Source organism: Acanthisitta chloris, unplaced genomic scaffold, assembly GCF_000695815.1.
Source record: "Acanthisitta chloris isolate BGI_N310 unplaced genomic scaffold, ASM69581v1 scaffold7690, whole genome shotgun sequence".
Classification (NCBI taxonomy): domain Eukaryota; kingdom Metazoa; phylum Chordata; class Aves; order Passeriformes; family Acanthisittidae; genus Acanthisitta; species Acanthisitta chloris.
This window is the reverse complement of record NW_008652168.1, coordinates 102,580-128,860: the sequence shown is the minus strand read 5'-3', so window position 1 is coordinate 128,860 and position 26,281 is coordinate 102,580. Positions and strand designations below refer to the sequence as shown.

Below are 26,281 nucleotides of genomic sequence, written 5' to 3'. Positions count from 1 at the left end.
CAGCAGCAGGGAAACATGGGTGGAAAGATGAGTCTTGGAGAAAATATGTACCAAGTGGGGAATTGTCAGCCTGAAGGTCCCCACAGTAAGTGCTGTCTGTGGTGGTTATTATTCCCCCATCATCTCTCCCTTCTTTCTCACCTTGCAGGACTCAGCCAGCCAGTGTCACAAGCAGTACAAGGGCAGGGATTTGGGCATCCCTTCTTCATGCAGAGGGGCTCAGCCCCAGCCTCGTGGCTGGATGCAGCAGGTCGTGGCCTGCACTCCTCTCAGCCAGCAGCACTGGTTTAAGCAGCCCATGTAAAAAGCTGAGTTGTAGGTAACTGCAGAGCTATGGCTGCCCTATCCCTTGTCTTTTACACAGCATTTTGGATTAAAATAATGAAAGGAGAGAAATTCACAAAACATATGTTAATTCTAAATGTGCCCATGCAGAATAGGAATGCTACTGTATTTTCTAAGGGTTCTGTACATGAGAATCCATTAGCATGTATTCAACAGATAAATGAAATATAACAGGAAGCAACCCATTTTTATTATCTTTTACCCATTTACTAATAAGAAACTGAAATTAGAACACTCTTCCATTATGCCGTGCCTGACATTTCTAGAAAGATGCTTACTGCAAGACATGGAAATGGAAGGTTTCAGAGGTGCAAATGAGGCAAAATGTTAATTATCTAGTCCACTAAGTTTTAAAAATTTTAGCACCTTGTAGGGCTCTTATTTGCACAAAATAAACCTTTCTCAAAAGGTCTTCTCCAGGACATTAGGTACAAACATCCCCTTTCTGCAGAGAAATGCGTATACCGTGAAGGACTTTTGGCAGCTAAATGGGACGTCACTATTTACAACATAAAAACAAACACAGTGATACAGCCAACTGATTGAAAAGATTTCTATTTTCCCCCTATTTGTCAGTATGAATCAACTTCACTCTCATATAGAGAGCACTCTGAGGGTCTTCTGCATGGTTTATATGCCCCTATGAAACCTGCAAGAAGTACACAGAAATTGCAGTATTTTGATTGAAAAATAGCAGTGTCTCCAGATACTTTTTCCCAGAAATAAAAGTAGTTATGATGAAAGCAAACTTCCCAAGAAAGCAATACATAAAAGTGTAGATTCTTAACCTCAGTTAATCACCAAAATTTTGCAGGTATTTCTTTCCCAGAAAATGCCACCTAACTTGGAAAACTGTCTTTAAATCAAAACTGCAGTAATGTAATTACACTAGAAAAGAAGAGCCATAGATTTTTAGAAACGCAAAGTCATATGGAACATTTAGCTTGACCTCATGGATAGCACAGTTCATAAAACATTTGCCCAGTGATTCTTTCCTCAAACCATGACACTTTTTGGTACTAAAACATGCCTTTCAGAGATACATTGAAACCTGATGGAAAGTAACAGGGAATCCATTCAAATCATAGGCAAATAACTCTAGAGTTGATCACTCTCACTTTTACAAACTCCTCCATCCAGCTAAAAGTGTTACATGTCCAACACACCTTGCTCAGCTGTAGAATCCCCTGATATCTGGACTTCAAGTGGATGAGCTACAGAGATCCAGTCCCTTTCAATTCACTTTGAGGAATCATCAGATTCTGCCTAAACTCTTTCCAGTTTTAAACATTGCTTTAAGCTATGAATACTAGAGCACATTTCACACCAGTGATGCATACATGGATGCCATGACTTTCCCATGCTCTGCACTCTCTAGTTGCAGACAGGAGTTCTGGCAGCTCTTGGGTACTCCTTGAAGCACCAAAAGCTCCTGTAAACTCATTTAAATGCAGGGACCTTTTAGGTTGCTTTCAGCACTACTGCTTTCCAAAATACAACCCTTCTAGCCTGCCTTTATTTCTTGATGTCATTAAACTGTATGAAAACTAGCATTCAGTAGGATGGTGGTAAACAACCTAATGGGCAATATTTTCTTGACAGGAAAGAAGCAAATACTTCAATCTGTGATAATAACATTATACAAACAGGCTTATTCAATCAAAACCTTCACAATGACAGTCACTCTGCTTAGCTTCTACTAAGCAAAAACCCAGACAAACAAACCAAACAAAAAAATCTCCCCAGCATACGCAAGACTTAGCTCCATTTCTGGTTTTAAAATAAAATAAACTGATTTCCAGGTAAAGCAAACTAGCTGTATTATAATACATAATCTGCACATACCACTGGCACTCAGTTCAGACCACAAGTTTAAAAATTAAAGTATTAGCTTACCTCTTCAGTGCTACAGGTCAATACAGTATTGCACAAGAAAATAAATAATAAAACCCAGCAAAATATCACAGCCAAAAATACATACTGTAATGTGTTGAAACTAACATGACAGAACTGCAATAATTACTATACATTATAACACATCTATATCATACATATGTACATGTATGTACAAGAAATGTAGTACATTTTCTCAGCCTTCTTATTACTAACATGCACCTGGGTTACTTTTGCCTTGCTCTTTTCCTTTAAAAGCAAAAGTTCTACCTTTTATTTAGGTTTTAAATGACTGGGGGAACAATCACATGAATACAAGCGCTAGTCTCTGCAACTGACCTCAATTATGAAGTGACTTACGATCTTATTGCCAGAATTAGCAGCATATGGCTCCATGGGAACTCAGGAGGTCAACTACAACATACCCAGTGCCAGCTCAGTTCTGCCTGTGTCACTGCTGGCAAACACCTCCCTGTGCTGTTCCTAAAGACTTCTGGTGGACAGTGGCAACGAGCTGCGGGGGAAAAGCAACGTCTTTACCACCATAGCTGTTTCTGCAGTGAACATTTGCTCACAGCTGATGCTTTTCAGCTATACCAAGATAAGATGATTGAAACACACACCCACAGTGTCATAAAAATGCATGCCCAACAATCTGGTGGCCACATGTATTGCCATGTTTTCACGTACTACCATGCATTGCATGTATTGCCATTCAGAAAATAGGAAGTAGCTCATAAAAGAGAGTACACTACATTTACATGTTTTAATGAGATTTTATGATACAGCCAGTTTCACAAAGAAAATAATAAAAATGTATTTGGGATTTATTCTGATAGTATTATAGCAACCCCCAGGGATAATAATCGTAATGTTTTCTGCTTTTCTACATTTTTAGCTTTGCTTTTTTTTCCTGTAATGATCTATTTGTTATGACATACAGTATGTGTGACAGATGTCCAATGCTGGCTGCTAAAAAGTAGCAGAGCCCTGTAGGGAAGCAGCAAAAACTTGTGCGTCAGCACTGAAAATGATGGAAGATTGATAATTACTGCTTGTGTCTGAGCTCCATTCAGCAGACCAGTATGTCCAAATTGTAATTTGGCTGCAGATCTACCATTCCATTTACAATGTATTGGAATGAAAATTCCCAATTTCAAATAATTGATCATTACGACTACGTGTGATACAAGGAATGGATTATGATAGGAAAAGTGCATGCTTTTAAAAGCAAATTCAGGGTAATTGGAAATTCTGAAGGGAAATAAGAAGTGATGTACTCTACTCTTGTTTACCTCTGAGGAAAAGCCAGTTACAACCCTGCACAGTGAACAAAAACTGAAGTATAAAACCAACGCTGGCATCTAGATCTACCCATGAATTTTCAGTCAGAATATTTTTCTAAATAAAATAAATTAAAATTAGCTCAAAATAGACTTCACAACATAAAGAAAACCTGATTTTTGCAGGAAAAGAAACATCTATGATTCCAAGGAAATAAGGCTTCCTGACTTAAATGGTTCCATTAATTCTACTTTCTACAGGAAGAGGAAGAAATAAAGAGACTTTTTGACAGAAACCTGAAAATTATGTCCAAACTACTAGACTTGGGAAGAACAGGTGGAAAGGGTGCAGAAAGACAGAAAAATGTTCCTAAGCTCTCCACCTGTGCTGTGATCCTCGTTGTCCCCAGAGGTGCTGGGCAGAGCTGCGCTGCTCAGCTTCTGAGTCTGCCCCAATAGCTCTTCACAGAGAGACTCAGTGTCTCCTTTGACCAACTAGAGAAGCCAAAAATGCAAAACAAAACCAGTAATTTTTTTCATAGGACTGATCTGCTACTGAAAACTCTCTGTAACATTTGCTAGAACTCCTGGCTTCCACCTTGCCGCAGGCAGAGTGGGCTCTGTAATGGCCTGGCTCAAGAGCCCTCTGGATTCACATGTCTGCAGGGTGAGGGATGCAGAGGTCTGCTGTGCACAGTGCACTGCTGCACTGTGTCAGCCAAGGTTTAAGTGGCAGAAATAGCAGGTGGAGTTCATCTATTTCACAGTAACTGAGAATAATCACTCCATTGTTCATGGGCTTCCTCCCTCCCCCTTTCCTTTCTTGTTGGAGCAGATGGCATAAAAGAGAAGTTGGTCCGAGAAGCAGCATCTCTGCAGTGGGGTAAGGCTGGACACCAGGCTTTAAGTATCATAGGCCCTGATTTAACAAGGTACTTATGCACTTGTGTAGCTTAAGTACAGGCAGCCCCCATTGACTTCAAAAGAATGACTCACAAAGTTAAATTTATGTACATGATCAAATACCTTGCTGAAATGAGGCCATGGAAAACATCCATTTTTAAAAGAAGCTAGGATGAATTTAATTGTAGACACACAATTCCTTTCAACATCAATTTTTTTCCCTATTGTACTTCTTTTAATGACCACATAAAGTAACTGAACAATTCTGTAGAGTCTGTTTGTATATCCTCAGGAACCCATATAGCATTTTCACAAATATAAAAGTGCAGATGGAGCCTAGGAAAGGGTGTGGAATCTATCAGCTGCACAAGATGAAACTGGACTCCTAATGTTGCTGGAGTCAGAAATGATAGCAACAGACCCTAAAGGCTGCCTGTCAATCTCAGATGCAGATGGTACTTCTTCCAACTGGCCTTCGTGTCAGTTCCTTCAGCCATTTTAGTGACAACACGGTTCCCTAGAGGGTAGATCCTGTTGCTTTGCAGCCTGGATTCATACCCAGGGCACTGTGGTCTGTACAATCTCTGCTCAAAGTAGGTTTTTTTAATGCTAATACACTGCCTCTTCTTGCCCTATCCAGCCCCAACCCCCCATGCAAAAAGAGATGTTTTCTTCCTCATTTCAAATGTTCCAGTTTATCAAAGGAATCAGCAATAATTGTCTGAAAGGTTCACTTTTGCTACGCATGCCAAAAGTATGTACAAAATCCCTGCTAATAAAATTTGCAGATGACACTGTAATTGGCAGCATGATTAATAACATTGACACTGCCATCATAGCAAGCAGTTTCACAAGCCAGGCCTGTTCAGTCAAAACATGTACACACACAGTTACATGTTAGGTTTCCCACCTTTGCACAATGCATGCAGGTAACTTACAGAATGAGAGGATGCTGTGAAAAGCTGTGACATTGAAAATGATTTAGGGATTAGTGGACCATTGGTTTAATGTGAGCTTCAAGCGTGATGTTATAAGCAAAAAAGTCCCATGTCATCTTTAGATGTATAAGCAAGGAAGTAACAAGCAAATCTAGGGATATAATGTTCTTTATATGACACTAGAGACACTAATTCTAGAATATCTACTTCCTGCGTTATAGTCTACATTTAAAACAAAAAAACCAAACAGCCACAAAGTGATTATAAACAGAAAGAGAAGTTGGGGAAAGGGGGTAAAATCCAAAACACTTAATAAAACTCCCTCTGTTTTGCTTGTTACACTTGAGCTTGGGGCATGAGTAATTTAACAGGGAATAAAGGTGTGATTCAGGGACAACTTAACTTCAAGAAAACCTATATAAAACCAGAAGCAATGACTACAAGTTACAGTCAAATTCAAACGAGAAATAAAGCACAATTTCTTCAGTGATTAATCTTCCAAAGAAGGGGAACAAAGTCTGGATGTTTTCAGACCAAACCTGAAAGTCTTCCTAGATGATAAAATTCAGTCAGATGCAAGAGACAGTACAGAGCAAACTGGAAAAAAAACCACCTATGCAGTCTGTCTTACACAGAAGGTCAGACTAGCTGAGCTTAAGGCTTTTTCTGGGCTCAAAGTCTACAAGAAGTACAGTTTAAGTCTGAAAAATGTCATTGTGAGGTCAGACATTTATTGTGTTTCCATGATGTCATGGAAATTTGTTCAGTCTGCAAATTAAAATATATTCTTCCTGGCTGTCAATACTGCAAAACTATCTTAGATTCTGAAAGTCAAATTTGAGTCTTTAGTTGGAGGTATGATTGATTACCTGATCTAAAATGTGTGTTGAAAGTGCATATCAGAGAAACATCATTCTCTTCAGATTATGTCCTCATAATGCCATTGTCTGCACAAATGTAAGTAAATGCAGCATTTGGCTCTGTATTTTGAGCTTACTTCACAGGCATCATTCACCCCAGGACAAGTGGTTTTAAGAGTAGGGAGCAAGCAAAACTTCATTTCTGCTCCTACAAGAGTACATTTGCCTATAAGGATGCTCTGCTTCTCTGTAAGAAACTGCAGTTTTCATGTAGCTAGACTTTCACTGTAGACCTACACATCAAGATCAATGTGCTGTGTACTTCACCAAGAGATACTGAAACGGAATGAAAGCACTGAAATATGCATTTGACTTACCTAGCATACCTATATGTAGATTAAAATGTGTAAGATAGTTTTTAGAACTTCTACTTCAGACTACTCCAAGTTGCAGATAAACTGCCTTGTAAAAGTATTAGCTTAAAACTGGACCACCCAGAACAGATACATTATTACTGTTCTTTCAGCTATACACAGTTATGTCTAAATATTAGACACATGATTTTAACCAGATGAGAAATCAGGGCAACAATGTAAATCTATTGATTGAGAAGAATAGGAACTGCCTGAATGGTATTCTACTCCAAGTTGCAGATAAACTGCCTTGTAAAAGTATTAGCTTAAAACTGGACCACCCAGAACAGATACATTATTACTGTTCTTTCAGCTATACACAGTTATGTCTAAATATTAGACACATGATTTTAACCAGATGAGAAATCAGGGCAACAATGTAAATCTATTGATTGAGAAGAATAGGAACTGCCTGAATGGTATTACTTCAAAAAATCTATTGATTGAGAAGAATAGGAACTTCCTGAAGTTAACTTCAAAAAGTTAATCTAGTACCCAAGAAGAAAAAAATGTAAACGCCAGGGAAAAGCCTTCTGGTTTGTCAATGATATTCTGTCATATTGAGGAATTTTATAGACCAATGCCAAACAATTTATCTTATGATCATGTATACAAAGGTTCTGTCTTTAAAAAAACCACAACCACATAAAAATAAACTCCATTATATTACATGAAAACAAACTTCTTTCATCCAGTATAGGTAGTGTTATGGACTTGTCGCTTTTTCCCACAGAGGGTTAACATGAAAAGAGGGAAAAAATGGTAAAATACGAAACTTGTTCTTTGGCTTCATCTTTCACATTCCCGTATCATACTACAGCAGAAACTAATGAACTTGCTCATCTTCGAGAGCCCTTTTGCATGCTTCTTCCTTCACCCTTAACTCTGATCCTCACAGATCTTCCCTTATGTGTGTGCCAATTTTACTGGTATAATATGTGCACTTTTATTAGTTGTGTTCTGATGATTTCTACTGAGAGACACTTAAAGCTTATACAAGTCAAAAACTATTTTATCACTTCTGAAGAAAACTAATAGGGAAGAGCCACTGAATGATAAGAGAGACCACTGAATTTATTTAATAATGCATGTCCATTTCACAAAAATGGCCTGTGTAATCCTTTTAAAAATAATAACCTGTTCATTTCAGACCTTGCACAATGCTTCTCTTTGTCCCTTGTAAGTCTCTCAAATGTCTTATTTTAAAGGAATATATAGTACTCCCGGAAGACATTTTCCCATTTCTATTCTCTTCAACTCCTGTGAGCCCTTGTTCTGTGTGATAAGGCAATCTCCTTCGGGATCTGAGCTGTGTAGTTTCGCACCACGAGTGACAAGGACTCAACTTGAATAACTGCTGTGCGCAGGTTGTAATTATGTCAGCTGGAGTGTTGAACAAGGGGACTGATTAATGTGAGCCCCAGCCCAGGCACAGTCCCTATCAAAACCTTCGTGCAGGCCAGCAGTGGGGATGGGTTAAAGCAGAAAGACAAAACATGCTGTATCGTCCATGATAGATGAATTGCTCCAACAGTCTTCAGGCAGATGTTCCAGGACAGTATAATATACAATTACTCTGCCTTATCACCTTCCCAGGGACAATAAAGCTTCCTTCTTCTATAGCTCATGTGAGTGAAGGCAAAATTAGTTTTACTTTTACAACACTGACTCACTTATCATGTTGCCTTGATTGTGCTTTTACAGCTAAAGAAAACATATATTCCACTCTTAAACTAAAAAAAAAAATCCAACAAAAAACCCACACCAAAAACTCTGCACTCCTAACCTTTTACATAAAACCAAACTATTCCTTTGAATCTATTTTGCAACATAGTAATACAGTCCTTAAAGGACTAATTCAGTACGTGATTCTAGGGAACATAACTAAGTTTAGAACAACTGGACCTATTCATAGGCTTAATGTTATACGTACGTATATGAAAGTACATCAGCAAATCAAGTCAGAATGCAGAGATAATAAAAAATACACAGGTTTGGTACAAAAGATTCCTATGTGAATAACATGCCCTTGGTGACTATTTTAACTAAGCACTCATTCTAAAAATGCCACAGTACTCTTGTAAAGCAATTCTTTGAGAAGTCATTAATCCACATACCTCTTTAAAGGCCACAAGAGTTTACTGTATAACTATTATAAACAATCCAAGTATGTAAAAAAATTTACATAAATTAAATGAACAATAGAAATTTAGGAAGAAAACTATATATGTGCATGTGTTTCTTTTTTGTTATCAGATGTATACAGATTTGTTTTTTGCTGCTGAGATGGAAGTAATCTATATGTTTCAGGGCTACTTCCAAGAGTTTACAGAACAGCAGCTTACTAACATGAAGTGAATAGCAAGAGAAGAATATAGCTCATAACACCCTGATATCCTTCCTTTCTAAATACTGGATGGTTATAGATAAAGAAGCTGTGCTTTAAAGAAGAGAGTCTAAATAGTTCTACTTGCATTCCAAGATGCATTGCTTTCAGTACTACCCCTTCTTCAGCTGTATAACAATGACATGATCTCAGAAAACAAAACAAAACAATGCACCCAGAAATACATTTAGTGAGACATATATTTGAAGGTCAGGTTTAAAAACAAAACCAGACAAAAACAGCCAAGGCTGATTCTAATGGCACCTAAGACTAAACGTATATATTAAAAAAATCTATTTATATGCATTTAATTCTCATGAAAGGTATTGAATTCCTAGTCCATAAATGAGAGATGAAATTTTCTAAAGAGCCTATGGGAATTAGGCACTGACATCACCCTTCAACTGAATGCAAGCTCTCAGCTCTTACACCTTCTTTGAGGTTTTAGTTATTAAACAATATCACAGTCCTGGCAACAGTAAGGTTTCACCACAACAGTACAGGCTTTCCTATACTCCTCTGGTGAAATGTTTATGAAGCAAAAAGTAGCTCCAAGAAAGCTGGTATGTTCTCACTGCACAGCATATTGCCCTTAGCGGATAGCATGGCAGAATAATGTTCTGCCACTCACTACATGGAGAAACAATAGAAAAAATGGTCTTGGTCTCAGAAGAATTACAATCTAAGTATTGAGAAGGATATGAAAATCAGAAAGTAGGCAAAAAGAGTAGTGATAGCTTTAGGAGACAAGGTATCAATAAAACAGGATAGAAATAAGCTACTGTTCATGTGCACTGTTGGACATGGCAGTACTAGAAGGCAACTTAGTCTGCCCTCCAAAACCATTCAAATTCCCAATACAATTACTGGAAATAAGAAAGAACTAATGTAGGTCTCAATATTTGCCTAAATTAGGCATCTACCTTTTCTAAAGAAAGTGTAGGTAACCAATACGAAACATAAAGAGCTCTGATCTGCTCAGGAGAAGGAAATACTCTTGCCCCTAACTTTCTGGAAATTATAGAACTATTCTAGGAAGTAAAACTCCTAGTTTTGGGCCGCTCTTATCTTGAGGGAGGCTGAATGCTATTGTCCTCTGTCCCAGGAAAGTATATTAGCTGACATGAAATATCCTGCACCAGCCTTTTCTTCTTGAAACTCTGCCAGTAGACAGTGAGGAACTGTCAGGAGCCAAAAGCAGATCTAATCCCTGGTTTTAGAATTGTTCTTCTCTTTTCAGTTATGTTCCCCACATAACTTTCCGAGAAAACCTAAATGATAGGCTCCCAAACCCTTGTTCTATGCCCTTTCAGCTGAGAATCCTAAACAATAACTAGAATGAGGCTGCAGAAAGCACTGACACTATTAACTAACTGAATCCTGCCTTGTATAATATTCAGGTCTCTAACACACACCCAAGAATACAGGAATAACAGCCTGTTCACCCAGAAAGTGCACCAAAAGTCTCGAGGCAAAGATACCCATTTCCCTAGGACAAAGACTTCTGAGCATCTCTCAGAGATTTCACTCAGTTGTTCAAGAACTTGCAAACTCAGTAGAGAGGGAACTGAAAACCAGAAACAACTAAAGGACTAGATACTTTCTGATTTAGATGTCTTTTGGCATGATCCTCTGTGTAAATTGAATGGGTACTCAATCCTACACTTTACTTGCCTAGTTGAACTTTTTACTTTTCAGGATACAAAGTCTCGTGGCAGCTGCTGCCAACTCCCTGTCTTTCTGTTTCTCTCCTCAGAAGCAAGTACTTCACGGCAGGCAGAGAATCGTCACTTCACTGAGGACATGGAGGTGATGTGATTAACATCAGTGGGGCCAGGACTTTATCCACTGTCTTTATTTTTGTTTTATAGTATCGACCCCATGACAGTACACACTACCCAGCCAGTAAGAGCTGACTCCCAACTGAGCTATGGAACAGAGATGCTTAGATAGAGAGGGGCTTAGTTATAATCCTCTCTGTTACAGCACTCCTGCCATGCTACTGGTGAACCGAAACTAAAAATGGGCACTTCAGAGCAGGAAAAGAAAATAAAGACTCACCTAATGTTGTGTTACAGACTTTTCAGGGAAAAGATATCCAAACAAGGGAGGAAGCCAGGCACAGATACAGATGGACAAGAACTCAGCTAAAACAAACAAATGCTGTATTTGCCTTTTAAAATACAGTTTTGCAGCCTAGAGCACTAATAGAGTTAGCATCACCCAATACTCATCTCCCACCTCTTGCATGCAGCACCACCAGGAAACACACAGCCATTCTCAAAAGCTGTACTCACTGGCCTTGTTTGGGCTGATTGCCTGACTTCTTGTTGCTGCATTTATTTAAACAGACTGGATAGGAGACACCTGTTTTGCCCTGACAAGGGCTAGGATTTAGGCCTTCCCTCTCTGGCCTGACACAGACTTGAACAAATCTAGTACAAATGCCTTTATCTTTGAAACATTTCTTCTACTTGAAAGTATTTTTACTGCTCTTCAAAATGACTATATTTCAGCATACAAAAATCAATCAGCTAAATACCATATAAGATGACTGTGCTATAATTTATTAGTGCTGATCAAAATCTTAAAGGCTAGTAATTAAAATTCAAATTAAAATGTGATGAAAGTCACATTTAGTCACCTAAATGAAGAGGCTGAATTTCAAATAGGTACAGAGCCACTGGACCCCATGTGAGAGGAGAATTTGAGGATGCTCAGCATCACTAATAACATGCAAAAAGAACTTAGCATTTTTTCAAACTTTGCTTCTTTTCCTCAAGTAAATACTTGACTAGACATATGAATATGTCACAGTTCATCAGTGAATGACTTATAGAAAAGTGCCAAAGAAAGCACTTCTGGAATAATCTCTCCATAGCAGGAAGCTTCTTCCTGTTCACTGACCAACTAAGCAATATGAGTGGTCTCAAACTCTTGGGTACAAATCTCTTCCAAATAATCTATTTTCTAAAGAAAAATACAGATAGTTGGGTGTGTTCTCTTTATCCTTAAATACCTTTCAAGTTTTACCTTTAAAAAGGACCTATCTTGACAATTTGCAACAAACAGTTAATTTGGGATTCAAAACATTGATACATGAGTGCTGCCTCAACCGAAGCATGATATCCTATGGGTTCTTGCCCTGTTCACTAAATTTCTCAATGCAGTAACACCAGCTCCCCGACATGTCCCTTCAAGATACTCTCATCCAAGAAAAAACTTCTGTACTGGGTGGTGAGGCTGGAGTGCAAGAGAGAAGAATGCATGACAGCTGAATTTTGCCTGCCTGTTTGTCACTGATTTTTTTTTCTCTCCTCACCCACCTCTTTCATGAAACATGTAGAAATTTAAATTATCTCAGCAACTACTACAGAGTGCCAGTCTTCATCAAAACTGAGCAACAGCTTAAAAACTTATTAAAAAAATGGACAAAAGATGGATGGATGGGCTGGTGCAAATCTCAGAATCAGTTAGGGACATAAGGCTGAAAATCAATCCTTGTCGACTGATTTATAAAAACTGCCTTTTTGAACTAAAGATATATCTTTCTTCCAGAAACAAAACCAAATTACTAATGGCTTTTTACATTAAAATACCTATAGCACATATCTCCACAATTTGCTAATGTAAATGATTCTGTGTTTTACCAAGAGCCTGTGACCAAAAATACGTATGAAATACCACATTTTTTCTAATGAGATATCATCAGAACTTAAGAATTGATTTTGATAACCACAATACCTTCTACAACTTCAAAATGATTTTAACTCGTTTGCCCTGCGCATGCAAAATGTTAACAGAAATGTTCTCAGGAAGTTCAGTACGGCAAGGTGTCCCACATGGGATTTCTAGGAGAACAAATTATGTCCTAGACTATGGTTGTTAGAGAGAATCCATAATCATCTTGATATGGATTGAAGGAGCATGCATGGAAGGTACAAATATAAAACAATAAATACTACACTTTAAGGGGGACCAGTAATACAGGTACAAATATAAAACAATAAATACTATACTTTAAGGGGACCAGTAATATCACAACGAACCAAGAGGATGATGTACAGGCAGTTTATGACATCACTTGAACCACTTGATGTATTTACAGGATTATAATTACTACGAACTGCAGAGTTTCTAGTTGTGTGTGTTCTAAATGATTACATCACTAAAAATGTACAAAGGTAGCAATGCTGAAGAACACTTTAAAGCATTATTTAAAGGCATATATATATGTATCCTAGGAACCACAGTCAGCTGGGCAGTTTGCCTAAGCGGAAGGAAAACCAAACCAGGACTTGACTGGAGGTCAGCTGGCCTGAGGAGTATTTAACAAAGCCGTATTTATGTGGAAAATTGCTTACTATTTCTAATGCATTAGATGTATCTAAACAGTAAGCTTTTCTCAAACACAAAAACTTTTTTCCTCTTCTTTCCTTCTTTCTTTCACTTTCTATTCAGCAATTCTTTTCTTTCTCTCATTTTCATCAGCCTTTAAATGAAACCTTTCCCTTTCTCCCCTATGTCTCTTTCTGCAACCACTGTGAACAGAATTTGCTTTCTGTCACTTCCCCAGACTTAATCTGGTTTGTGTGTCACATGTGAAGGAGGAAGAGGGAGTGTTGTCAAAAAGACAGCACTAGTACAGAAACTTTTTTTTACATGGTAGTAGTCATATTGCCTGAAGAATAAACTCCACAGAACACAACAGGTTAGTGTCTTATCAATTTCATTTTGGAGGCCTGCAACACTATCAAAATATTTTCAGATTGCTAACTGCCTGTCAGGTAGTTAGTTAGCAACAGTAATAACAAATCCTTGTAGATATCACCACCGCAAAAGATAGTTTTGTTCCTTTTACAATGACTGGATTAGGGATTAAGGAATGGTAAAAGAAACAAATTCATTTTGTCATTCTCTGCTAACAGGCAAGAGCAAATAAAACATACATAGTTGCTTAGCCTTTTTTAAAATATGTTTTACCTAAAAGGCTCACATTAATTAAGCTGTGATGCCAATGATTACTTTTAGATCAAACTATTCCAACAGAAGAAAGTTTATTTGTAGACATAAAAGAACTTCACTGTACTTTTTTTATCAGAAGCACTGTAAGAACAGGAAATTACAAGTCTTTTTTGCTACTACAAGCTATATTAAGACCATAGCCTTGTCGTTCATTTTGGGGTTAGTACTAAGATTTTATTTACTATCAAAATACAACCCCCTTAAGATTGTTCTATTTTGAAATATATGCTAGTGTTCCAGACTGATAAACATTAATTAGTTATGTATTAGATATAAATATACATGTATTTATGACATCCTATTTATGCTCCTTAAGAAAGAGGAATAGATAACACAGTGATGATTACATATGATAGGGAAAAAGAAGTGTGAGGACAGAGAGAAGATAAAATGTGATAAAAGAAGACATTAGCTACATTAATCTGCCCACTGCATGAAGTGTTCTTATTCATATTTCCTAAACACCAAATAATTCAGGTTTTGGGCTAAGTGTCTTGGACACTGATTTAAAAAAAAGAGCATCAGTGCATCAGGGAAGAGGGTGCGTAAGAAGAAAGGTTTAGGAACAATGCTCAAATTGAACAGCAAGGAGAAGACAGTAACTACTGAAGGAAATCAGCAGCTTGAGAATGTTTTTGTGGAACTTAAAAGAAAGTGTGAGCAAACTTAGAGAGCACTGAGCTAGAATCTTGATGGGCTGTAACTGAGAGATGTCAGAAGCTGAAACTAGGTAGCAATTTTTACATTGATATCAGAACGGCTGCATGTCTCAGTACCATTAAACTTGCCCTGAGACACCCCTGAGTAATTTAGCATAGCATTTAGGCTTAAATAGATCACTTAAAAGTTGTTCTTCAAAGGACTCAATCCACAATGAGGCAAGTATTATCAATGCTTGCAATTGCATCACCAGTTTAAAAACACTTGGGAATATACTTACAGTATTAAGCCTGATGATACTAAGTTAGCAGGAAAATCACAGAACTACTGAACTAAAAAGGCAATTTTTAATTCCTCTTAGTGGCCACAATGGAAAAAATAAACAACAAAAAACAGGAAAGGAAGGAAGGAGGGAAGGGAGAAAGGGAGTAAGGGAGACAGAGAAAGAGAGAGAAAGAGAGAGAAAGGAAGAAGGCAGGAAGAAGGCAGGAAGAAGGAAGGAAGAAGGAAAAAGGAAGAAGAAAAGAAGAAAGGAAGAAGAAAGGAAGGAGGAGGAGGAGGAGGAGGACGAGGAGAAAAGAAAACAAACAAAAGAAGCTTGAGTTACCAATGCTTAAGGAATTAGGGATGGATTTCCTTACCGTAAGGAGTAAGTAGTATTCATTAAAATTAATGAAGGTGCATACTACCCTTCTAGAAAGCAGAGTGCATTTACTATGCTATCAATTACAAATACGGAATGCAAAGGACCTCACAAAATGACTATAGCATTACATACTGTGCACAAGTCTCTTAACATGGCAACTTCACTGTGGACCGTAGTCACCAAGTCTACGTATGCCAGTATCTGTGTGCACACACAGATATGTCTTTTTTTAAGAAACAATCATGTTTCCCAGTAAGCAAACTTTCTCTTAAGCAGTCCATGCAGTGACATTGGACAGGGACATCTTTGAGAGAGGGAGTTTAAGTTCTGTCATACCCTGCCACCAACATGATTCTCCAGACTTGCAGAGACATGATTTCTCAGTCAGTGCAGGCAGCATACATGTACCCGAGTGAGGAGCATGTCATTAATTGTGTGCACTCTGGTTCTGTGAGTTTCTGAATCTTACAAATTACATCTGATCAAGCTGATTTACCTGATAGCTGATCTGTGTTGTACACTATTACACTGTATATTTTTATTCTAAGTTCACCATACAAACTATTTGCTGTAACTCAGGTGACTATTTAAAGATTTATTAAGCCACAGAAACATCATAAAGGGAATAATGCTAACCACTGTTTTGTACGCCATGTATTCACTAGAATAAAGTGGTTTTGCAACCATTTCTAAATTTCATTTCAGATTATTTTTCTTTTATAGACTTAAATGTTACAGCATATTTTATTCCAGATGAATGGAAATATTTCCAAATGTTTTATCTGAATGTTTATTAGAAACTAAGGGGTTTTAATAATAATATTCTGAGGAGTTTGCATCTGGGAACTATGCCCATGCTCTGACAGAATGTCTCTCTAAACTTCTATCTTCATTTGTTTATAAGTCTGCTAGTACTGGATATCCTCAACTCGTGTTGCTGAGCACAATAGAAGCTGAAGTGCTTCCTGAAGGCCCAATTTGCTTGATTGCATACCTGCATTATTGTCCTTAGCAACTTCATATTAGTACAAAGTATACGAACTCTTTTTTTGCCAATTCTGTCTTTGTGATATATATAAAAAAAGTGTTTTTCCATAGTGTAGTGGTGGCTGCCACCTGGAATCCTCATCAGCCTATACAGTTGTATAACCTAGTTATTTCCTATACATGCATATTACATTTCACTTGTTACAAAGAGCATATTAATTTTAATGCTTTAATGGTAAATACACTGTTTCATCATTTTATGGAGAATATGCCTTAACAACCTTTCAGTTCTGCTATGAATTAGTACATATTGTTACCTCATCTGTAAAGTAGTCCCTAGTTATCCTTGATATAACTAGGGAATAGAGCACAGTTGATGCAATCATACCTAAAGATTATTGACTTCACCAATATAAACACAGAGAAAACACTTACTTATGACTTAGGTGCAAATCCTGGAGTGGATTATAAACTAGTCTTTACAATCCATGAACAGATACCTTAAGTCAGAGGGAAATAGGAACTCCCTAGGGATGCTGTCCAAAAAAAGAAAAGTAGCCCCTGTGGAGTCACTTCCCCCAAGTCATGCTGCCGCTGCTGCTGAAAATATACAATGAATCCTTCTGCAGCTGGAATTTCAGATGCCATAATCCCTTACAGAACGTTGTCTAATTATTTTATTATGCATAATAAATGTAAAATATTTATTTTAGTTTACATAATTATATTAAAAATGTATACTATTTATTCTCAGTCTTGTAAGACATCCTTCACAAGTCATATACTTTATAGAAAGGAATGAATGCTGTTTTGCTGGCCTGGCTGTTTGTTTCATACAGCTTCTACACCTTATCTGTGGCTGAGGAAAACCCCTGGATATTGCCCTCCATTCCTTTGCTTCCCCTCACTGCCATGGGTACTCCATGCAAAATGAACCATGCAGTGAAATCCCAGAGAAATGAAAGTAATTTTGTTTAATTACAGCAGAGAGATGCCACAAAGCACATTAAGATTACACCTGTCCCATGGTCAAAGTTGTAGCAATACTCTTTCTGCATCACAAAACTACTCCAGTGTTCCTCCTGAGCCCTGTAATCCAACACATTTGACTATGTGAGCAAAGCAGGCAGGGTTCTGCCTTTTGCATGCTACCACCACATAATTCCATTCCACTTCATACTGAAACAACCCCCTCAGACACAACATGGACATAAATTGCCTTAGAAGTTGTGATAGTTACATAGAAAGTCAGAACCAATGGGGGTTAAATTTAAAGTTTAACATATGACTGAAATGAGACTCTCTAGACACATGTACAAAACCAGTTCCGTTTTTGAAAATGTTGAGTATCTGCGTCTTTCACTGACATCATCAGACTTAGGGGAGTTTTGCACTTCTGCAGTCAGGTTAAATTCAGGTACCTAAATATGCTGCAGCTTTAGAAAGTCTGACCACAAATTATACACCCAACAGATTTAGAAATCCATTCACAGGCGCTGTTCATTTTCAGGAGGCTCCTCAGTGCTTACTGTGCCCACTACCAAATACAAACAGTACTGTTGTCAGTATAACTCTAGGATCATGTCACCTGAAAAGTTCAGCCATGTAACACATCTTTTTTAAATGATTAAGAAATATAAAATAAGCATTGCATACGTAATGGCAGTGCAGGGCCCTGTGAGACCAATTCTCTATTATAAAATTAAGTTCAACATTAATTAAGAGTGAATGAATATTTTGGTATGACAAAGCACACTGATTTAAGAACGGAGAGACATGCTGTGTGATTTGAAAAAGTAAATGTAAAGGAAAACCGTGCATATTTTTATCTAAACAGGGAAGATCTAAATTGAAAACATAAATGTAAAAAATATACACTATTTATGACTAAACATATATTATATTTTGCTTCCTTCAAAAGGAACTAGCTTTTAACACTTAGACTGAAAATATAATTTCAAATTAGAAATGTTACTAGAAGTTGCATACTATTGTATAGAAAAACAGATGTTCATTTCTTTGTTATCAATATACACAAAACTTAGACAAAAATAAATATAAAGTGGTCACAGTACAAAAACTATAGATGGAAAGTAACATTTTTCCAAGAACATTGAAGTATAACCATAAGAATAGATTATAAAAGCAACTTGGTAAAATAAAGTGAGCAAAATCTCTCATTTTCTTTTGGGGAATATGTATACTACGGAGAGTATAGAATTTGTGAGCTAAAAATGCTAGGTTAGTTTATTATTCACTTCAGAAAACCACATCCATTCATGTCTTTTTCTAGTTAAGAAAAGAATTTCTCATGCTGTGAGTTATATAAGGAATAAATTCCCTTTTCTGTTCCATGCAGTCAAAATCCCTCTTTCCCCCATAGTATCTTAGAGTTTATTTCACTTCCGTTTATAAAATTTATACCAGTTCTTAAATTCAGATTAGTTTCTTTTAATAGCCTTTTTTCTCTACTTGTAGTCAGGGGTAGCTAGCCTTTCACTCACTAGACTGGCAAGAGTTTATGCAGGATGATTGTTCATAATTTTGGGATGAGGAATTGAAAAGCTTGAAATCAAGAATGTCCAAGAACACTCTGAACACTGATGAGCTGAACAGGAATAATTAAAATACCTTGTATTTAGACACTGTTTTAATTCAACCGTGTCAAAGTACAGAACAGAGAGTTCACCTCACCTACCAGTGAAAGGAGACTTTATGGTAGCACTAACAATACTCTCCTCTATATCCTGACACAAAAAGAGGAATATTCACCTCACTGAAACTACAAGGGTCATTAAAGAGTCTGCAGTTGCTAAGCAACACTAAACAGCAACATCTGAAATAGTCTGGATGAACTTACAGTGCAAGGGCTGAACTCAAAGCACCACAATGAGATCTCAACCACTACACACGGGGGTGAATTTTATCACTAGGTCAGCAGATTTTGAAATCTTCATTTTGATGTTTTCTCTAGGTGACACTTTCAAGAGTACATACCATCTGCTGTGCCAGTGCAAACAATATTTACAGAGCTCCTAATACCTTTTCAGTAAAAGAGATAGTACTGGGTGAGTTGACATGGCATCAACACGTGATTTCCTTAAAACTGTATTTTAAAACAAAGAGAGAGGTGGACAGAGAGCAAAACATATACTTGCCAACAAGGCTGGCTAGGCACTGCTGGGCTAATAAACACAGCAGCTCCTCTATGGGCTCCTCTGCAGCTACATAGAGAGCCTCACTGCTTCCATGAGCTTGCAGCAGCAGCAGCAGCAGAGCTCTGATTCCTGCATCCCTGCCAGATGTTTTTCAGCTGAGCTCAGAACAAATTTCCTGCAGAATCAAAGCTTCATCAGCTGGTATCTGCAGAGATCAGCTTCCAAAGATTAGGTCAAAATTGGACTGCAAGGGATGGAAACTAACATCCAATTGCCATGAAACATTTATTTTTCAATAATATAGAGGCAGGGCATGCTCAGAGATTTCTTCTTAATCCTGTGCTTGCATCGTCTCTAATAACGTCCAATATAATGAAACACTACTAAAATCCTTGTCATTTCTTGGACTTTATATCCCACACAGAAAACTGTCCATCCAAAGTAAAATGATCTCTCATCTTCACTCAACAGACCATTAAGTTATGCATTTTGTCATACTGAGTGAAGGAATTGCACCCACTCATTGCTTGTGTGTAACAAATCCCAAACTGATCCACATCTGCGACACTCCCAGTCTCTAGTGTCTTCAAGCCAAGGAGCTGAAACCCACTGTGACCCACCTCTCATTACCTAGTTCTGTAATAAGACTATTCCTGCCAATTGGGATGGTTCGTTTAAGTGGATGACCGCAAGATTAAGCCTCCTCAAACACATGGCACTAAAGATAGCACTTCTTTTACCTTCATTGCAGCACATCATGTCACACTATTGGTTATATGCTCTCACTTCACTCAACACAGACCTTTTAAGACACATGCTCTGACAAACAGAAAACCACTTCTCATTCTTAGATGACTTATTGAAGCTGACAGAAACAATTTTATTTAAAAAAAAAAAGAAAAAGAAAGCAGGGAGACCCTTAAGGTAGCAGCACAGAAACAGAGCCCCCTTTCCCTGAGGTTATCAAATTCAGTTGCCTGCAGTTCTAGGCAGTGATTTAATGGGTGCTCAATACAGAAGAGTTCACAGAACATTTGCCCCACATGCACAAAACAAAAAAAATGTTTGTGCAGAACCCACATGATCACTGCAGAAGCTTTCTGTACAAGAGTTTTCTCTAAAGTAGCTCATAAATAGCATGAAATCAGGTATAATGAGAGCAGCTAGGCTTCATTATATAGCCTTGCTTTAGGAAACTACATTAAAACTTATACTAAAGGAACATTACAGTTGTATGCTCAGCATTAGAAGAAAATAAAATATACTATAGTGGTATAATCAAATGTTTAACTTTCTCCTTTTGCATGTATGCATCACAACACATATGCCATTCATCAAATCTAATGCTGATTTTTAAAAAACTTTTTGAACATTAACTCTTGCAAATTGCCCATAAAAACCTCAATGGATTCCTTTATAGTAGCCACCTCACTGCAAGGTATTAAAAGTATTCAAGACTGTAGAAGTGTATTTAAGAGTAAAGAATCATTTAAGGAGCAATATGAGATAATTTCATAAGTATTCTGTAAAGAACTAAAGGCACAGGAGATAAGGATCAGAAGTAGTCTTAACTGTCCAATCATGTAGAGTAGATACTGAAAAAAAGTTTTTCACTGTCAGGCATTGGAATATGTTGCCCATGGAGACGGTGGAGTCTGAACCTGGAACCTAGCACTGGAAGATATGGTTGATGGTTTAGGGGTTACAGTGGAATGACAGGTTAAGGGTTGGACTTGATGATCTTAAAGATCTCTTCCAACCTTCATGATTTTATGTGATTTCTGATAATTTAATCTACTGCCTTAACAGGATGAATTTTAGCAGCACAACATGGGAGGCTTTGCCATGCAACCAACCCTGTGGCCAACTCTGATCCAAACACCCTGGCTGGCAAGGTAAACTGGAGCAGAAAAACAAGACTATGCAGAACTGTAACTAGCTCCAGTTGCCTCCTGTTCTAATAAGTGTCTGGTGAGTATTTAGGCTGCTAAACCTTTTAGAGAACTTTTCCTTTCTTGGCGAAATGGTTGCAACTCAACCGAGAAAAATTTCAAAACCGCAACTGATTTGAAAAGGCAATGCAGATAAGCAGCCTCACCACGGAGAATTCTAACAGACACTGGAGCAGCTGTGAAACAAACACTCAACATTAGCACTGTAGTGTTACCACTAAAAGGTTTCCCATCATCTGTTTTTCTTTATAAAGTAATACCTGAATACTGAAAACTAAGTTTTTAAATTTAGCTCCTAATTTAATATGCAATTACTGCTGCCCTGATGGTGTTTTAATGGCAATATATTTTTATTGGTGACTTCAAATGAACCTCATCTGATCACCTTAACCCTTCTCTCATCATGCTTTAGTTAATGACTCATTACCTGTAGTCACACCAGGGACATCTGTACGGCTTTTCTCCAGTATGGACACGCTTATGTCGTGTCAGATGCGATTGTGTCGTGGAAGCAAAGTTACACTCATCACATTTGAATGGTTTCTCTCCTAGAAGGTGACAAGAGAAACATTATCAGTTTTCATCAATTGAAAAGGAAGACCAAATTTCTGGCACGTCCCTTGAGACAGGTTTTTAGCCTGTGTATATACAGAAAACACAATTACAAAATAAATTTTGAAATAGAATGCATTAATTGCAAAATCTGACATATACACCTCAGTATCCAGCTGACTTCCTATGTGAAGTTACACAGCAGGAAAAAGGAGGAGAAAGAACTGCAGTGAAACAGAGTAACCATGTTACTGGTTACTGGGTCTTATTTCATGAAAATGTCATAATCAGGCGACAGGCATTCCTCTCAACCTACACCTTCTGTTGGGCCAAGAAGAGCCTCAAAAGCAACACCATTGGAGACCGAAGGTGAAAAATCAGGACGATGCTTGTATTCAGCACCTGCTCAGAAAGGAACATCTCTACGTAGAAAGTGGGTTTGTTTTAGTCTCTGGACCTGTTTTTTATATCTTATCCTTTAAATAAAATACATAAACCAGGACTGAGAATATGAACCAGAACTCAGTGCTCTATTCCCCATCTCTTGCCTGCTAGACTTCTGCCCTTGTGAATCTTTTCTGAACAGTAGGCCAATTTTCAGCAGAAGGATTTGAAAGGCTAATGAAAAAAACCCAAACAAAAACCCAACCACAAAACCTAGACTATGACAATCATATTTTCAGAAGACTAAAATTCAGTCTCTGCTGAATGTGCAACTGCACTGAAAATTTCTAGAGGACTACTAATTGAAGAAGGATAAAAATCTCTAGCGTCTAAGTTACTATGTGAAAAGAGTGCTTTTCCTTCCAGTGGAGGGGTCTACCCATCAGAAGACAATAAGACAAAATCTCATGACAAACAGACACACTGTGATGCCTAACTAAGACACCTGCCATTTTTCCAACTGGCTGCTCCAGAAATATTCTGTAGGGCTTATAGGCACATGTAGCTACCATTTCGGGAGGAAACAGGTTTGGTTTTGTATGCAGAAGACAAAAGGCAGCTCCTAACTTAGGTGATCTTGACTGCATTGTGCAAGCCTTCAGAAGTATTTATCCTAAAGACTGCATAAGGAATCAAATCCCTAACTTAACAAGTCTGAATAAAACTTCTGGGGACAGACAGGTACCTTGGAGACTGTTCAGAGGTCTAGAACAGGCAGTTTCAGAACTGAACCCTAAGCCTACTAGCAGGTGCAATTTGAAGTGTTTCAGCCTGGCAGAAGACACACCACCACAGAAGACTATCAGTAAAAGTGGCCTTTTGCTATCAGTAACAAAAGGCCACTCCCAACTAGCCATGGCTCCAAGGCAAATTTTTCAAGCCTATTTATAGCATGAGACACTCAAGACTTTGCCTGAATTCTGAGAAGAGAGAGAAATCTGCATTTTTCATTCCTGAAGACTGTTGAGGTTTTTTCTTCCAAAGGATAAAGACATGCAAGGTCCTGAAGGCCTGAAAAGCCCATAATGCTGGACAGAAGGACAACAGAACAGCTTCTGAAAGGTCCATAAAGAGTTGGAATAATTGCTTTTAGCAGCTGCTGGAGAGAATACCAGCCACTATTTTTCATTTATTGTTTCATGGGACAAGGAAAGGTGAAGGGGCAGGACATAAAGCCGAAGCCTCTATGCTGGACAAATTGAGACTGCTAGCAAGTATGTCTTTCCTGCCCCAAATGGGGTTTTCTTGTCAGACCCTGACACTCTGCTCTGGAGAAGCTGATTCTCCCAGCAGCTTGAATGGTACTGGCTGCTGCTTCAATTGAACTCTCTGGGAGGCCATAGACTCCCTAGCAACGTAACCTGTTCTTGAACTGAAGATTTCCTGTGTCTGATTTATTTTATCAGCTAGTATTAAAGAAGATAGCAACATTTTCAAACCTAAGTAGTAAAGCCACAGGTATTTTAGATAACATACATACTTATTTTAACAGCTTTCATTTAAAATGCATTAGAACCTTGCCAACTTGCCCCCCTTGTAAAAAAGGCAGATCTGAACTGAAAAGAGATTTTTAGTTTGCCTTTCAGGGGAGGATGGATCAGGCAAAGGTTTGCTGCTGTGCCTGGGCAGGGCCAGTGGGGCTCACAGGTGAGTGAGGCCCATGGAAGCCAGGAAGGCTTGAAAATTCCACTGTGGCCATAAGAAAAATGATAATCCTTGCCCACTGTTACAGGAAGTTTCTCCTTAGGAAATCCTTGTGGCTAACTGCTCCTGTCAAGTGGACTATGTGTAAATCTCACCTGACAGAAAATACATCACAGCAGCAGCACATAACAAAAGCCAACTAAACTGGGAGGAAAAAAGACAGCCTAGCATGGCCTGTAATTCTTAGCAGCTGCACATGGGAAACTGCATTTTTATGGAAAATTAGCCAAGCTGGTAAGTATAGTTCAAAAATATATCTAAAAGGTGATTAGGTATTTCTTTGGGTTGGGGGATTTTGAAAAGTATATTATCTGAAACAGGAGTACTTTTATTTATTAATGTTTTCCGCAGACCTACTCATTTAAGCATTTTTTATCTTCCTTATCTTTGGGCCAGAATGCATCTTATAAGCTTTTGTGCTCCAATTTTCCTTCTGCCCTTCCTGCCCCCAGACATTTCAGGCAATAAACATAATTTTTATAATATGGTCTGCCACTGAGAATTTCAGGAGGACTCTGCTCACCCCCAATCAAGGTTCTAATTCATACAAAATTAAAATAACACAAATAAAACCCCCACTATTGACAGAATTTTTAAACAACAGTATGTAATGGCTGTAAAATAGCATATCAAAAAATGCGTAAGGACAAAGTCTATACACTTAGAGATCAATAAAGGTAAAAAACCCCAAACCACCACACTACCCCATTATCATTATAGAAGAATTGTCTGAGACGCAACCTCTCTACCTTTATCAATAACAAGCCCCCCGCACCCCAAAAATGATAGATGCCCCAAAATGACCCAATGGTCAACAAGCTCTGTGGGGGGAAAAAAGGAAGGACACACATTCCAACATCAAGCACCCACTTTTGGGGGGGGGGGGGGGGGGGGGCATGTGTTTTATTTTTATCACAAGAACATTCAGAAAGCTACATTTCCCAACCAGAGGATCACAAAAGAAATGGGTTTGTATTTTTGACAATACTACAAATAATTTCTGAAGTGCATCAGCTGTTTTAGTCACCTGACATGGAAAATTTGAGCTCTAACAATCAATTTTTGGGGAAGCAAGTGATAAAAGGGTCAATTCATGGGGAGCACCAATCTATAAAAGTAGTTATTAAAGCTGATGCTAACCAGTAAGCCTCGTCAGCAATACCCATTCTGCTCTTCTTAAACCATGATGACTAAAGAGAGTTTTCTCTTACGAAAGAAAAAGTTTGGGAAAGTCTCTAAACTCTGCACTGACTTTTTAGCATTTATTTTCACTTCTCCTCCGTCCCCTAAACTACAGCTCCCTTTTTCTGTCCTTATTCCTCTTTTCTCTGATTATACCTCTTCTGAGTTCTCTGCCTCTGAGGATGAGGTTTTTAAGACACAGAGAATACCTTACTGGAATCACAAATTTCTCTGTGCAGTTATGTATTTAACATGAAGTTTCTGAAGGAAAAATGAAATAACACAGTACCAAAAACTATAAATCTTAGTGATAGATGTTAATTTGTGAATGACAAAGCAAAATATTTATTTTATAATCATGACTGTCCAGACAATTTCTACTTATAGACTACATTCATTTATATGAATCTGCTACTGAGGATCCACCTGTCACATAAATGAAGGAAAGAACCAAAAATCAAACAGTGCCTTCAGTTTGGAAGTCCTGAGCAACTAATCAGAGTCTTAGCAAGATAGAAGAAATCTTACCCCCGTGAACACTGTGGAAAACTATCACTTTTAGTCTGATTTATCTTTCACATGATGTATTGAGCAGCACAGAAAGAATCCTGTAAGTTTCATTTGACCTAAGGAATGAGCAGACCACAAAATGCAGCCATCTGCTTACATGCTATGGGATTTTTTCTTCTTAATTCCAACTATTTCTAGTGTTTATTAAAGTTGTTCCCTGGAGAGGCACTTAGAGGCTTGCTAACGAAGCCTGAAGTATATTAAAGTAAATTGTGTTTGCTTTTAGTCTGGTCAATTTTTTTGCATATAAGACCTATAAAAGTAAGTATATCCTTGGTCCCTTGCTTTCTTATGAGAAACCTTGTAGGTACCATAGGGTTGCTCTTCCATAGCAAAAAACGATTGACAGTTGTATGCATAGAAATGGGAGGAAAACTGTT

At 37.9% G+C, this 26,281-nt stretch overlaps 1 protein-coding gene across 1 annotated transcript in view; it reads right to left on the bottom strand.

Moving 5' to 3' along the window:
- LOC103803622 (zinc finger protein 407-like) overlaps window positions 1-26,281 on the bottom strand; it is a gene marked incomplete at its 3' end in the record, with an annotated part of 128,539 nt that overhangs the window by 4,355 nt on the left and 97,903 nt on the right. The window contains exon 4 of the mRNA XM_009076194.1: window positions 21,877-21,997. Within this exon, the coding sequence (XP_009074442.1) occupies window positions 21,877-21,997 (121 nt within the window). The remainder of the gene's footprint in view (window positions 1-21,876; window positions 21,998-26,281) is intronic.